Source organism: Molothrus ater, chromosome 13, assembly GCF_012460135.2.
Source record: "Molothrus ater isolate BHLD 08-10-18 breed brown headed cowbird chromosome 13, BPBGC_Mater_1.1, whole genome shotgun sequence".
NCBI classification, from domain to species: domain Eukaryota; kingdom Metazoa; phylum Chordata; class Aves; order Passeriformes; family Icteridae; genus Molothrus; species Molothrus ater.
The window spans coordinates 6,512,813-6,529,251 of NC_050490.2; the positions used below are offsets into that span (position 1 = coordinate 6,512,813).

Below are 16,439 nucleotides of genomic sequence, written 5' to 3' on the forward strand. Positions count from 1 at the left end.
CTTTTTTGCATGTTACACACCTCTTCTTTTTTTTGCTTTTATTACCATTACTCATAAGAACAAGTGTACATTAAATTGAAGTCTTATTAAAGAATAGATAACCAAAACATAATTTTAAGCTTCTGTACAAGGGTAAAAACTCATATACTACCATCCTAGCAAAGTAAAGTTGTTTTAGCATGAAGATGCTCCATAAATGAATGTAAACTTGCCAAACCAGATTCTCCATTCCACGGAGGAAGGAGTCCCAGAAGCACTAACCAAGCTGACACTTGCTTTTGGTATCCTGGAATACTCCTTTCACAGCTGCTGCCATTTTGCTTCCCCAGATACAGATAAAAAAATTAAAAGAAATTCTCTTCTCTAACAAAGGGAACCAATTTGTAGCCCATTTCAACTTCTCAAAACATTTGGGATTTTGCATATGGACCTATTCATCTACTGGCCAAATGTAATGCAAACTTTCAGATCCTCAGAAACAAGAAATTAAAGTAACCTTATCATGCCAACCACAAACTGCAAGAAAATTTAAGCCATGTAAGAAGTGTACATAACTATACCTAACCACAAAGAGTTAACACAGGGAGTAAACTGAACATAAAGGGAAAGGCTACAAGAAGATTTAAAGTAGTAACGGATCCCAGTGACTAAACCACTGTAATCAATAATTCCTAAGTAACATTTGCTACAGACCTTACATTCACTGTAAGCCATATTTATATATAACAACCTGGAATTTAATTCTATTTCAAGACAGTAAAAAAGCGTGACTTGCTTTGAAACACAAAACATAACAATAGAGACAAAAATGCTGAATGTACCTTGTATTTGGTCATGGTGCTAAAATGGTTGTTCCTGAAGAACACACAAAGCTCTCCCTCCTGGACAGCTGAAGTCAACTCACACAGTCCATGGTATGTCAATTGTGTAGCTGTGTTATTTAGGAACTGCTCAGCTACAAACCCTACAAAAGCAAAACATACTGTTATGTGTGTCTATTACACACTTGCTAATACAACACCTGGAAACAACAGTAGTATTTTTCCTACTTCCCCCTAAATCCCCATATTGCCACAAGCATTAGGGAACACATAAAAAGAAGGGACAAGTTTCAAAGTTCTAAAACCACAGCATTGCAAACAAAATTCCCATGTTCAGAAATGCTATATCCACTTCTAAAATTTCTCATATTTTCCCTTGTTGTAATGGAATATATAATTGATATTCTGATTTATAGGAGACAATATATAGCTAAGTTGAAATCTGAATGCTGCCACAATAGGGGAAATTCTTGCCAGCTTTTGAAAAAGTGTATTGACTAGATCAAGAGCATGCATCAGAGAGCTGAGAAGAGAAGCACAATGCTGTGTGGCTGCCCAGGGAAAGCAGCTCAGCACACAGAATGCAGCTCTTCCCACTGGTATCTCTACTCAGCATCACCCACGTGGAAAATATGTCACGTAGATTTGGCAGGGCACATACTTTGATAAATACAGGGAAACGTGACTTACCTTCACTAACCAGTTCACTGTTTTCTGACTGTTTACAAGAAATTATCTTCTCCACCAGCTGATTGTAACTGCAGTTACCAACTGCTTTTACTATGTCAGCAACCTGCAGCAGGAAGGAAAAACATGGAGGATTTATCTTTGAGAAGAACAGAACACGGCTGCAAGCCAGTGGCAATTATTAATAAGACAGTAAAAATTCAATAAAGAGAGGATGTTATCCCCTTAAAAAATGTAGGCCAAAACATTTTAGCCCAGTGTTACACATTTTGCTATTTCAGATCCTGTTTTAAATCCTTCAGGTGACCCTTAGCATCAAAAGCTAAGGCATGAACATGACATTGTTGGATCAGCTGTGCCAGGGGAAGAGAACAGCAACTCTCACCAACAAGGCATGAAAAGAAAAACTCTTAGGCATTATTATTGCAGCCAAACTCACCAGTTTCCCACTCAGCAAACAATACTACTTTATTGTTTATTAAATAATATAATTAAAAATAAATTACATGTTTGCTATAGATGCAGTTCTCTCCAACCAGTTCCACCATCCTCATTTCTCAACAGCAGTGACTAAGAAATCAGAATTAAAAAGAGGAGGAAAGTAACTTTGTATTCCTTCCAAGTGTTCTCTAATAAGCTTTCAAAAATGATGACTGGGACACTGTATCTGGGGCAACTTGCTACTTCCCTCAGAAAAACAATTCTCCTTTACAGAGTCATAGAAGGCTTTTAAAGTAGTTTGACTATAGACTCAGGCTCTGCAAAGTTCCTGCACTAAAAAAACACAGTCTGTATTCACTCAATTTTTCTGACTAGATTTAAAAACTTCATTACCGTTTTCATTATTGACTTGTTAAAATTCAGAAATACCTCCCCTCCCACCAATAACATTCAGGATAACATTTTTTTAAATAATTGAAACAGAGTAAATTACCTGAGGGTCCACTAACCATCCATGGTACAAGGGGATATCAAGCAGATCAAACACTATGCATTCAGGTGTGTATTCAAATACTCGGACACCTGTGAACTTCACATTGACATCCAGACCCGTCTGCAACTTATGCAGAATTGCCATTGCATCACTCATATTCTGACAACAGAAAGAAAAGAACAGAACAGATCACCCAACACAGCTTTGGACATTTGGTGATTACTTTAGTAACCATTCATCATTTAGTACTCATCGACTTAATACTTAAAAGAAAAAATTCAAGGGGTAAATTACCTAAAAACAAATGTTTCAATGCACATTCACTTCACATATTGTGCCAGGAGATACATTAAATAAAAGAATCTCCCTCCAATCATTTTTTTTACACCTATAAACTACTTTTAGGCAGTTCTGGTTGCTTTTAGGTCTATTTCCCAAAGCCACAAGACAGATGTTTGCAAGAAAACTGAATTATAAAGGAATCTTCAAGGGACTTTTCTTGAGGTTTCTTCTCCCCTTTTAAGCCTTCCCTTACAAGTCAGGCTGAAGTACTTCTCACTACATAATGAATGAACAGTAAGATCTACACAGACCCACTTGCCAACTCTAATTTCAGGGTTCAGTACTGAGAATCAGAGTCTTTAAATGTTCACTACTTTTTTTCTTTAATAAAAACCCCATTTTCTATCTTATTTTGGGCATACCTTTAAATGGCCTGTAAATTCTACTGTTAAAACAAGTCATGAAAGTAGCACTTATTATAGTAGTGAACCCAATGGAATCCTAAGGAGAATTATCAAGTTACGAAGTTCCAATCACAGAAAGGAAAGATGAGCCAAAGAAAATGTGCTTTGTGGGACAGTTATCTTGAGCCAACAGATAAAAAAAATTCCTGACATGCAGGAAAAAGAATTTCCCACTAAGTGAGAAAAGTCCACAAGAATATGGTCAGAAAGTCTTGTGCAAAAGATTTGGGGAAACTGAGGCACTTTGTTGTTTGTTTGGGGGTTTTTGGGTTTTGCAACATTCTGTTTTTTAAGAGAAATTCAGGCTTACAACAATGGGAAAACAGCATGACAAAGACCAGAAATGCAGATTGGACAGGAGATGGAGACAGCAAAGATTCACAGACTGAAACTACTGATGGTTAAAGACAGCTGCTTCTGCTGTCTTCTAATCAGAATCTGCACCATTGAGCATGGCTGCTACAAATGAATTTTAATGCTTGTAGCCCTTTAACCACCCTGTTCTGTCAAGTTTCCATGATCAGGAATGGAACAGCTCCCACTGCCTTACTACAAGTTGCTTCATCTTACTAACATTTTGCTGTGACAAGATTTAGAATTCAGCAAGATTTGGAAGTAATTCTCAAGACTGGCTTCACCTTTTAAGTTTTTATCAAAAGCAAACAAAGCCACCTTAACAAGAGCATGTCATTAGGAGGGGCCAGACATCAAATATGAAAACCTGTTTTGAAAGATATTTTGCCATAATCATACTCTGCTGAATGAATAAGAAGTCCATAGTAAGTCAGCACTAGCCATCCACAAATTCAGGCCATACATCTACAGACAATAGCTGCATTTATTTTGTTAATGTTTACTTTGCAAACAAAGCAGGATTACATCAAACAGACCAGAAAACCACAGAAGTTTCTCGCTACAATTTCAACATTATCACTTCTACTTTAACTATTTCCATACCTTCAAAGCAACTTAGAAGATTTCTAGAACAGGCTTCTTTGAAATTACATGGTTAAAAACTTCAGGTATGTGACATTTATGTTCTAAATCCATATATCTGAGCATAAGAAAGCTATAGAGGTTGTACTTTCACCAGGCATAATAGTTTTCATCACCCTCCTACAAGTTGATTATTGCTCTAACATTCTACAACACAGAATTGTGTGGAAAAAAATAGCCAATTATTACAAAAGTAATTCCTATAATCTGATACAAATCAATCTCAAATTACTCAATTTGGCTTTCAACACTGAATGAGAATAAGAAAAAATGACCTAAGAATAAAGAGAACTACCCTGAAACCTTATACCTATTAAAAATTCAAATTCACCTTTCCATGAGTAACCAAAAAACCAGCTATGACTACAGACAGAGCTCAGAAAATATATACTAAATCAACAATTTTTAAATCTAATAGCATTATCTTCAGTACAGGAAGAATTCTGTGATGACATATAAACAGTGGTCAGTGCAAATAACATTGCCTTTCATAACATGGGATCAACCACTTTTTGTCCATCATGATTAAGAACACAGATCTCTCTTACTCAGTTTACATCCTCAGAAAAACTCTGGCAGGCACCACTGAACAGAGCAATTGAAGGACATGCAACACAAGACTTCAAAGAGCAACCCCCCTGTTACATACTTTTATTAGTACCTCTGTGTTACACTTCCTCAATAAAACCTGCTTTACTTCATTACTGTTATTTCATAACAGGGGGAAAAAGAACTGTCTTCTGTTAATAAATACTGAGTTTTTCTTCACTAATAGCACATATATAAAATTATTACTCAACATCAAGCCCAGACAAAAACAAACTACAAACAATGGTCTGTATGGTTCTGGTTTTTAACAAGGTGACAAACCCTAGGTGAGAAAAGTAGTTTTAGTTTCTTCAGATATAAGTAACTCCGTTTTAGGAGCAGCTCCTTACCTGCTCATAATTAAGTCGCTGAATTTCAGATATCTCTTTAGGTTTTGCGTCAAGAATGTAGTCTCCTAAAAGAAAGCAAAAATGAAAATAAATTTATTCCACAATCAAAGCTTCAACATTTCTATTAATGTTTCTGACTGAAGCTGACTGATAATGAATACCACAACCGAAGTTTTCTACCAAATTAATGAGATCACATTTGTTTTATAACCCAAATTATAATTATGGAGTAAAATATGAATATAAAAACTTAGTAAGATTATATTAAGATATAAAATTCAAATGGCCAACTGTTACTAAAGCAACATTTCATAATCTCTTGGGGTATAATACCAATCTCTTCAGTATTCAAAAACTAACCTCCCTCTGTGCCTCAGCTTAAAAATATAAGAAGGTCAAACTGTTCACAGTAAAGTATGTAATTCTGTACACATTTAAAAAGAAAACCACTTATCCTGACTGATACTGTGAAAGTTTTGCCATGTTTTATACACCAGTAAATCTATAAAACTTGTTGTGCTGGTTTTGACTGGTATATAGTTAACTTTCTTCACAGTGGCTGGTGTGGGGCTGTGCTCTGGGTTTGTGCTGAACACAGGGCTGATAACACAGAGATGTTTTTGTTATTGCTCAGCAGGGCTCACTCAGAGCCAAGGCCCTTCCTCCTTTTCCCAGGGCCACAGGAGGCTGTGAGGAGACACAGCCAGGACAGGTGACCCCCACTGAGCACAGGGATGTTCCTGTGCTCATCATGTGACATCATGCCCAGTATATAAAGGGGGGGTAGAACGAAGAAGGGGAACACTTGGAGTGCTGGATGGTGTTTTTCTTCCCAAGTCACCACGTGTGACAGGGTGCTGCTCTCCTGGGATGGCTGAACACTTGCCTGCCCATGGGAAGCAGTGAATTAATTCCCTGTTTTGCTCTGCTTTCCCTATATTGAGTCTTTAACTCAGCCCACAGGTTTTCTGTTTTTTACCCTCCCCATTCTCTACCTGATCTCACTGGCAGGGGAGTGACCAAGGGGCTGCCTGGGCTTAAACCACAACACTTGTATTCCACCTTTGTCTACAATGCAAAGGTAATAAATTAGTTAATAGTTAATCAACACACTGAGGTTCAAGATTTATAACATCTTTAGAGACTAATACCCACTTTCCAGATTTTATTTCAATGTTTTTGTACTTATTCCTTGCTCCATTACTAAAGTCAGAAGAACATCATTATAAGTTTCCTAATTTATCCTCTTCTAACTTGAAAGTGGTTGAAGGCTGTTTTGTTGGTTTTGGCTTTTTTTTTTTCAGCTGTAGAAGAACTGTAGAACTGCTAATCCTGTTGAGTGAAAAGGAACCTAAATAATTTGAACACTGTTTTATTATTCAATTTAGTAGGATAATTCCAGAAGCTAAAATAGGCCTTCAGAAAGAATACACATTTAGACAACTGGAATTATGTAGTGACTTCAGACAGTATTGTGTCATCAATGCAATTATAAAAATGCTTAGACACAGGGAGCAAGATTTCTTAGTTTTTGGAGAAAATTATGTAGGTAACTTTTTTCTTCAACCAGAAGACTCAGCAATTTGCTTCTGAAAAGAACAAGCTATGTTCTTTACAAGCAAAAATAAAGAAAATATCGTAAGGGTTTTTTTCTCCTGCTTAAGAAAAATCAAACCTAGTCTACTAAGTTCAAACATTTTATATTTGTCAGGCTACAAGGGAAGGAAAAGTGGTACATACAGCTTAAATACTATCACAACTGCACTTTTAACACCTGGATCATCAGGGTTATTAAAGTTCCAGCCATGAGAGATACAAAGAGCTGCATTTTTGCTGAACACTGAATATGATACCAGAGTAGTGCCTGCAAATGAGACCCCAATCACTGTGAGGACTACATTAATTTTTCTTGTTCTTTTAATTGGGTCATACTTCCAATGATTAAAGTTACTATAGACAATTAAAGACAGAGTTGACTTACTACATTCTGTCAACTATAATAAAACAACACTGTAAGAGACATGAATAATTTTAAATCTGTCAATGTGTTGGTGCACTGAGCCATACCAATGGCATAACTAGATCAATCACTTTGGAAAGCAGTGCAGAAAACTTCTAAAAACAGTTAAGGAAAAGCCTGAGCAACTGAATACTGTAAGTAGTTTTCTGGAATCAAAAAAAGCTGAATAAAATAGTAAATACATAAAACAGCTCTATGTTGCCATGCACTACTAAGTACAACATACAAGTGGAAGTGATTTATTGCAATTACTAACCTAAGTATTCCATCAGCTGTTCAGCCGTTATGATTTCCATCATCGGTGGCAGTTTAATCTGTCAAAGAAAAAGTATATTCTCTTTAGAACACCACAACGCCACAATTTAAAAAGCATGGTATTTCTAGACAGAAGACTTCTGATTACATTTCCCTCACCAGTTTATAAGGCCATTAGCATACTGGACCTCTACTAAATAGCAGCCACAAGAAGAGATTAAAAAGGCACTTTGCTTTTTAGAGAACCACATGCACACAGCACTTTCTCCCAGGTGCACATCTGCATAGTGCTCCCTTCTCCCACCAAAACATCTCTCCAGCAGCCCCTCCACTTCACAGGAACCCACTACACTCACTGCAGTGGCTCAACTACAAGCACTCAGAATTAACAGACTGGGAACTGTTAAGAAAACTGCCCTCAAGTCTTTGACTCCCTACCTTTATTAAAATTCTTAATTGAGTATTAAGAGATTAATTTTGAGTATTAGCTCAAAAAGTTCCTTTGTAGAAAGTCTCTAAAGGATCTAGTGTCAGTACTGCTGGGACAGGGAAGCCAAAGACTTCTTGTACCTTGCAGGTACAAGGAAATGACCTCTCAGCCTCTCTCCCATGCTCACATTCCAAGGTTCAACCATTTGGTTTAACCCACACAGAGCAGACCAGACCAGACACACAGAACTCTGTGGTGAATATTCTATTCCCCTCTTCCCTGATCTATTCCCACCATAATCATGGGCTAAAACCAACCACCCTGGCAGAGCTAAAAGCTTCCTGCATTCTCATCTCTTCCAGCATCCTGGGTAAACACTTTGATTTACTGCAGGAAGAAAAGCAACAGGTAAAGCACAAACACATACAAGGACATGCTTCTGGCAATCTGAAGAAATACCACAGGAGGATATAGATCTTAAACATAGTGCAATTTTTCTCTGCATAAATGTGAATTTTATTTTTCTAGGGTTTGGGGTTGGCTTGTCTTGGGGTTGATTTTTAAGCTCTCTTCAGTTTTTAATTTTCTTATCCTATCTCCCTCCAACATCTTGCCATTCAAAGTCTACAAGAGGTATTTATTCTATCAGGAATTTTTTAATCACGTCCCTCAATACTGATCACTGCTGTCCTTGACACATATAGAAAGACATGGCATAAGACTGTTAACTCATGGTTGAGATTTAATAGGTTCCACCTACTTTTCTGGTTTGTGGAGAAGGGAGAAGTAGAAAACCAGGAGATGGAAGAGCAATCTACATAAAGCCTTTGATGCAGCACCCCAAACTCAAATATACAGTATAGCAACACACCACTTTGTTCACATTGTGATGGAGAGGGTTTTCAGTACGAAATCTCAGCTATTTCAATAACTTTGCAGGGAAAATGAGGTGTGATTTGGCTACATCTGTCTTATCAATTTTAATTATATTTGACAAAAGGTAAATGTGTTAAATATATGTAGTCATAAGAAATTTCATTACATGTGGAAAAAGAAAGAGACCCAAGTTTATATGGCTTTCTTATTTATACTCTAAGAAATATGTCTCTACTTGGGTTAGAGTTGACATTTGCCACACATTGATCAACCCAGAGATGGTGGGCTTATAAAAAACTGGTTGTACTGGGATCTGGGAGAGGAATTAAAGAAGAAAAATCAGGCATGCATGGGTACGTGGTTTTTTGAAAATATTAAATGAATGCCAACTGATTGTAACCTACAGAGCTCTCCAACTCTCCAACTCTAAAGCTCAATTACATAGCTTACCTCCATTTAAGCTCTATGTATAGAGCTTAAAATAGCACAACATATTATTCATATCACTGGTTAACAAATGGAACTTTCCCTCACAACTGTAAAGCTAACCATTTATTTTTTTACTGCAGAAAAAGCAAAGTGGTTTTACTCATATTTCCAGGATCTCTCAAAGCTGGATATTTTAGCAAGCTACCTCTCAAAATTAACTGCTTGATTAAATGCTAAGCAAAGTTAATTGGTTACTTCATGGCATAATTTTAGGGCTGGCATGTGTAGTGGGACCTTGATCACACCTTTAAAGTGGGCTAATGGGGTTCCAACACATTCTAAGTACTGCTGAACAGAGCTGACTTAGGGATATACAGAGAACATGACATTTCCCAGCTGTTCAGAGCTTCATTGCAAGCACTTAAGCAACAGGAAATGCACAGTGAAGAGGAAATGGGAGAGAAAAATACCTTAGGAATTAAGGGAGAGCAAAACATCATACAGAACCACAGTTATTATCCAGATAAATCAACAGAAGAAAACAATGTAAGCAACAGTAGTAGAAGCTGCTGTTGTCCATAACAATCTATTATTTTGAGGGACACATTTTCGCAATAGGTTTCAATGTTTAGTTGCTAGATTTCACATCAATTCCACATTTTAGGAAAAATGCATTTCCTCAACTCCCACCCACTTCCTGTACCCCTCAATTGCAGTTTCCTGGTCCTTTGCCCTGATGGCTCTAACTCTAGCTACATTTTACTTCCTACACTCAGGAGTGGGAAACTTAGTCCTTCTCACACAACTATGGCATGTCATACAGTTCAGTCATACTTTAATTAAAAGACAAGAGTGGTGAACAAATTTTCATATGGAGCAGATTGTCTAGTAAAACTTACACAGTTTGCATGAATTAGACTATAAACTCCAAAACTACATAATACTAATTTTCCACTATATTCTTCCACATTACAGAAGGGCTTAAAAAAAAATAAGTGATATAGTCATGCACAGAGGATAACACTTCTGAAAATACTATGAATATCAAAAGGGTCCAAGAAAATTTCTAATGGCTTATATAATAAGTCTTACATAAGACTTAAAGTCTCAAAACATGTTTATCTAAAACATGCAATTCCTCTGAACACAGTGTTCCAGAGAGGTATGGGTAGCTTCAAGCAGCTTTGACAAAAAACAATTAATATTCTCTGCAAATCAGTGCCCCTGGCCTGGCAGGAACAGCTTCATGAACCTATGAGAGGTCAGTGTGTGCTCCACTCCATTTCCTCAGTGTCTGCCTTTAGCCAGGTCACCTCCAGCCCTGGGAGTGGGCTCGTTGCTGTGCTGGGCACGGCTCCAGCTGCACCTGCGGGCTCAGCTCATCCCACAGGTGCCGGAGGAAGGGAGGCTGCCAAGCCCCGCTGAGCAATCTGTGCCAGCTCCGGCCGGGCAGAGCGACAGCGCCAGGGACAGCGCATCACGAGTGAGTGAAGGGCCAGGGCCAGCCCCCAGAGCAGGCAGCACCACGGCAGCCTCGGAGCAAGGGGTGGGGAGCAGCGAGAGGGAGCTCTCTGCGCTCAGCTCCTCCCAAAAGCGCCATTCTAATGAAAACATAACGTTGAGAATTTCTAAGTAGAATTTTTTACTCTACTTCTTATCTGAACAGTCAGTTTGGCTACATCTAAGCAAGAAAATGGTTATATAACATTTACTTACATAATTGTTATGATACCTAAATAGGTAATTCGTACAGTTCTAAAAGTTTCCAAAATTTTAGTAGAACTAGGTGTGTAGGGAACACAGTCCCTTCCATTTGTTGAGAGGATTATGACACAAAAAACTTTCAAAGGCATTTTCAAATATGCAATACCACTGTTCTCCTACATAAGGACACGCACTCCTCAAGACAATATTAATATTATTTATACTCTATAATGTTTTCCCTTTGCTTATTTTATGTTTCACAATCTTCCCTGGACATTTCAGATATGTAATGCAACATGTTAAGGTTCACAGCATTCTTCAGGTACAAGACATCACATCCTACCTAAGAAGCACAGAGCAGAATCACATGGCACCCTCCTAAGCTTTCAGCATCTGATGATTGCCACATTCCCCCCGCCCCATATTACACTTAATGAAATGCCAGAAGTTATCAGAAAGTGTTGCATGAACTACATCTAACAAAGATCCCAAAAGGCACTTAGAAAAGCCAACTTTGCATTGCTAAGCTTAACCACATAGTGAGCCACAGGCCTGAGCTAAAACTGAGCAGCCTCCAGATTTAAATAAGCTGAAAAACAGCATGCTACACTATCCTACATCAGAGGACACAACTCATGCTTGCACATACATTTAAAAATGCTTGTTTCAATCTCTACTTCTGCTTCATTTCCATCACACAAATCTAAGTGGTTACGACACTGTTTTGCACAACAGCTGTTCTGCACCACAACTGCTTTTCCAAGTTGATATCATGCTTTTGTTTTTCTTCTTACATTTCTCTAACACTCCTGTAGCAGAGCTCCTTGGCTCTCCTTCCTATAAGCTAAACTGCAAGCTACACTTAGACAGGCAGACTGCAAAAACACTTCAAAAGAAAAGTAATTTCATAATTTTAATATTTAAAATACAGCTTCTGCAATCTGTCACCTCAAAGTTTTCTGTATCCTTTGAAAGTGGTGGATAAAAGAGAGGCAGCAGTTTTATCACAAGCTTAGTTTCAAAACCTGGTATTTTCAAAATGGAATTTGAACAGTCACAATGGGTGCTACTATTTCAGAATTTCCAAAACCCCAACTGCCAAACCAGTACTGCACTTAAGCTGGCTGAGACCAGATCTATCCACAGGATGACCAGAACTCTCAACCCTGTCAGGAAAGAGTTCCAAAAAGGAAAAATGGTGGCTGATAAAGGGAATAGAACCCAAGGTGTAACTGTTTAACTTGTTATTCTCTGTTGTGAGTCTGTTTCTCCTCCTCATCTCCTTCTTGTGCTCTTTTTTCCCCATTACATGTAGCTTCTTTTCACCTAATATGTACTATGGTATTCTCAGTCTACTTTTGCCTGTTTTCATCTTTCAGTCTGCCTTCTTGTTCCCAAATTAAGATTACTTGACCCAGCCTAGTGTTCATGTTGGTTCAGGAGGAGTGAGGAGGTGGATGTCCATCCTCAGCCCTCACATGTGGCAAGCTGCTGTCAGTGATGTACAGATGAGCTGCCACCCCAACCACTGTGAAGGTGATTCTTGACTATGAACTGGGGAAAAGAAAGGCCAATTTGTAGAGGCAGTAATTAGGAAAATCAATTACAAGCAACTACAATATATAACCAAATAACAGGAAAACCCTCAAGCCTATAAATAATAACTTGTGATGACAGTTTCACCAGTTTAGCTGCTTGTCTGCAACTCATGTAAATTCTGCTGAGGTTTTACATAGACAGAACTATAGAAAACTTCCTGTAATCCGAGCAATAAGAAACAGTAGGGCATTCCCAAGGGGTATTTTGGTTTTTGCCTATTTATAAAACTGGGTATTACCTTAATTCTCACTAATGTAATATTTGATCCCAGCAGAATGTCAGTTCAAATTCTGGTTGGAGAACAGCAGCAGAGGGAGAAGGAAAAATGTTAAGGAACAAAACCTCCAAAAACTTGAATTCAAAGAACAGGACCAGTGCTGTCCCATTTACATCTTTCATTAAATCAAAGATTAAAAAAGAAGATACTGTAACTAACAGTTTCTTTTAAAATGTCCCCCCCAAAATGATAAGGAATGGCAAGTTTTTCAAGCCACCCCCAGATGCTAAAGAGAGAGCACAGAAAGCAAGTGTTCAATACTGAAGCCTGTGACAACATTCACACCCTCTTGAGGATAGCAGAACCTACATAAGGCAGTACCTTGAAGTCACACCCAACTTCCCTCTACTGCTTTTACTGATGCTTAAATACCCAGAGTTTTCTTTCTGATGTCTAAGCTATTCTGCTCAGAAAAATATGTAGAAATTGTAACTCAACCAAGAGCCTTAATCTTCTTCAGTTACCAGCATCTAAACAAATTTCTTCTCATAGTTCCATTTTGACCTTTTCCTAAGTCACCTGTCACACTGCAAACAATCTCTTACTCTTCCAATACCAAATTTCTTCCCCTTGCTACTACAAGCTAAAAGCTATTCCTGTAAAGCTTTCCTATTTCAGGACTCTGTTCTATCAGTTCTTCAGTCTTCCGGGGCTGAATTGCCAGCATTTCCTGAGACGTGCCCCTCATCCTTGTTTTGCAATGCACTCAACCTTACAGCTTTCCTCCAACAGATACTCCTTTCACAGAGACATGTTAATAACTACATTATAGCTTAGATTTTAATTACTTAAAAGATTGGGAAGAAAACTACTTTAAGACTACGGGAAGTCCACATGCACAATGGCCATAGAGAACAAGAACTTCCAGGTCTCAGAGCTGCACTTGATCACTATCTGATTTATTAATTAATTTAAATACAATCTATACTGCATAACTGTATGAATGTGTCCCTATTACTCAGGCAGCTACTTGTACAAATCAGTATTTTGTACAATTCTGCATTTTGTACATCTCCACATACGCTTTATTATATGAAACTAACCTATTTTCCAAAAATATCACTTATGTGCTCGGTGCTATAAATAGTAATCTTTACTTACTAGAAACCTGTACACATCAGTAAGCTATTATACGTTATATATTGTTCAAGTTAGTAAACATCATGGAGATATTTTATTTCTGTTTTAGGACAACGAAGTAAGCCTATATATGACAGCAGCATCTAAAGTAGTATATTGACAACATACTGCACGGCAGTATTTGTTTTCCAAGTTCTGTATGTGAGACATGTGCTTAACAGCAGAAATAAGCCTGATATATTTACTGAAAGAATCGGAGAATGGTTGGGGTTGAAAGAGACCTGAAAGATCATCAGGTTCTAGACGCTCTGCCATGGATAGGGCCACCTTTTACTAAACCACGTCGCCCAGAGACCGAACAAGCCTGGCCTTGGACACTGGTAGGGATGGGGCATCCACAGATTCCCTGGGCAACCTGCGCCAGTGCCTCATCACGCTCACGGGGCAGAATTTTTTCCTTGTATCTAAACTTGCCCCCTGCTTGTTTAAAGCCATTCCCCCTTGTCCTAGCGCCACATGCCCTTGTCAGAAGTTCCTCTCCAGCGTTCTCGACAACGTCCTTGTCCCAACCAGCACAAACTTCCCGCGGTGCCCTCACGCCGCGATGGCTCGGGAGCCGCGAACGCCGTCGGCGCCACACGAGCCGCCCGAGCGGCACCGCCCGCCCGGCCCCGCCATGGCGCCCGCCCGCCCCGTACCTTCCAGGCCAGGAGCAGCACGTTCATGATGGCCAGCAACGGGCAGGGGCCGTTCTCGTTCTGGGTGATGACGGGCGTGTTCTCCTCCTTCCAGCGGACCCACTTGATGTGATAGACCGACTGGCCCGGGAAGCGTTCCTTGGAAGCGGAGAGGAGCTGGGAGCCCGCCGCCGGCCTGTCCCCTTCGGGCTCCGGGGCCGGGCCCCCCGAGGAGGCCCCCGCCACCACCGCCTCGTCAGCGTCGCTGTTGAGCTCGGAGCTGCTCGGGCAGCAGGAGTGCAGGTTGGAGAAGGACTCCAGCGAGTCCAGGCTGCGGGACTCCTCCCCCGGCGGGCTAGGAGCGCCGCTGCTCCCGGAGCCGGCTCCCGCGGGACCGCTCTCCGAGGCGGGAGCCGCTCCGGGACTCTCCGGCCCCGCCAGCCCCGCGCCTTCCGCCGCCGCAGCTCCCTCCGCGGCCCGGGAGGGGGACGCGGACTGAGGGGCCGCGGCGGGAGCGGGGGCCGGCGGAGGGGAAGGGCTGCGCCGTCCGCCGCCCTCCTCGGCCTCCCTGCAGCCGCCCTCGCCCGCCGCCACCTCTCCCAGGCGGAGCCGGCTGGCAGCGCCCCCGCCGCCCGTCTGCAGCGAGCCCGGGGGCGGCGGGGGCTGCGCCAGGCTCTCCATGCCTGGCCCGGCCGCTCCGCTCTCTATTGGCACCGCAGCGGCTGCGCCTCCGCCCGCAACGCCCGCGACGCCATCACAGCAGCGGCGGCAGCTCCGCCCCGCCGGGGACGTGCGGGCGGGGGGGGAGCGGCCGCGGGTCACGGCGGGGCCCGGGGCGGGGGGGCCCCGGGGCGGGGCGGGCCGCGGGAAGGGGAGGGAAACAGGTGAGTCCGGCTCTCCCGAGTGTTCTCGGCGCTTTTCCTTGCGGTTTCTTAGACAGTCGTACTATAAAAAATACGGCTGTGGCGAGTATAATAGATAACTTGAACAATTTGATTGTGAAGACTAATTGAAAGAGACGAAATTTGAGGTAGGTATTAGGAAAGTTTTCTTTACTGTGAGGGTAGTGAGGCACTGGCACAGGTTGCATAGAGAGGCTGGACATGCCCCATCCCTGGAAGCGTTCAAGTCCCGGTTGGACAAGGTCCTGAGCAACCTGGTTTGGTGGGAGTCGTCCCTGTCCGTGGCAGGGGGCTGGAACTAAATGTTCCTTAAGATCCATTCCAACCCTTTAACATTCTGTGATTCTGTAAGATTTAATGTGGGTGTATTACTCAGACTTTACCCCAAAGAACCTCTCCTCTCCCTACAGAAATCTTCAGCTTTTAATAACAATTTTTAAATACCCTTGTGATAATAAGGATTTATCCTGTCATTTTATTCTCAGCAGGTCTCTAATTTGAAGTCTGTAAACACTTGCATCAGCTTTTGCAGCCTTACCTGAGGTACATTAACTGTAATTTTACATTCTATGTGCATTTCCATAACACCCTCTCTTACCTGTATCAGTGACAGATAGAAGTTTTTTTTATTCTGACACGACAATAGGAATGGAAAAGCACAAATATAAAGGGCTGACAGTAAACTGAGAAACTTGACACAAACTCTAATATAAAAAATAAATCTTTGAGATGGCACAGTTGATAGAAGTATCAATAAGGACAAACAAAAGAGGAAACATTTTGCTCAGATGTCTCACATTTGTATTTCTACGGGAAGATTTTCCTGTACCCTTGAATTGTGAAGAGACAGTCTCAGAATGACAAGTCCCTGTTCAGTAGGGACACTGCAACACTTCAAACATGTAGAGCATCGGGAGAAGCTGGTGATGTAAAATAAAACTCTGAAAGTACGTAAATTAGTTTGTGCAAAGAAACAATGTGTATCTGGTGAGGGGATGAAGGAAACCAGAGCAAAACTCTAAAAGTGAATTAGTTCTCTGCAAGGAAAAGCCTTGTATGGGGGTGAGG

General features: G+C 40.7%; 1 protein-coding gene across 1 annotated transcript in view; it reads right to left on the reverse strand.

Moving 5' to 3' along the window:
* The window catches only part of MINDY2 (MINDY lysine 48 deubiquitinase 2), a 32,137-nt gene extending 16,950 nt beyond the window's left edge, over window positions 1-15,187 (reverse strand). The window contains exons 1-6 of the mRNA XM_036389544.2: window positions 14,491-15,187; window positions 7,399-7,456; window positions 5,123-5,187; window positions 2,443-2,601; window positions 1,512-1,614; window positions 822-964 (exon numbers count right to left, since the gene is read on the reverse strand). Coding sequence (XP_036245437.1) covers window positions 822-964; window positions 1,512-1,614; window positions 2,443-2,601; window positions 5,123-5,187; window positions 7,399-7,456; window positions 14,491-15,150 — 1,188 coding nt within the window. The 5' untranslated portion in view covers window positions 15,151-15,187. The remainder of the gene's footprint in view (window positions 1-821; window positions 965-1,511; window positions 1,615-2,442; window positions 2,602-5,122; window positions 5,188-7,398; window positions 7,457-14,490) is intronic.
* Window positions 15,188-16,439: the final 1,252 nt, after the last annotated feature.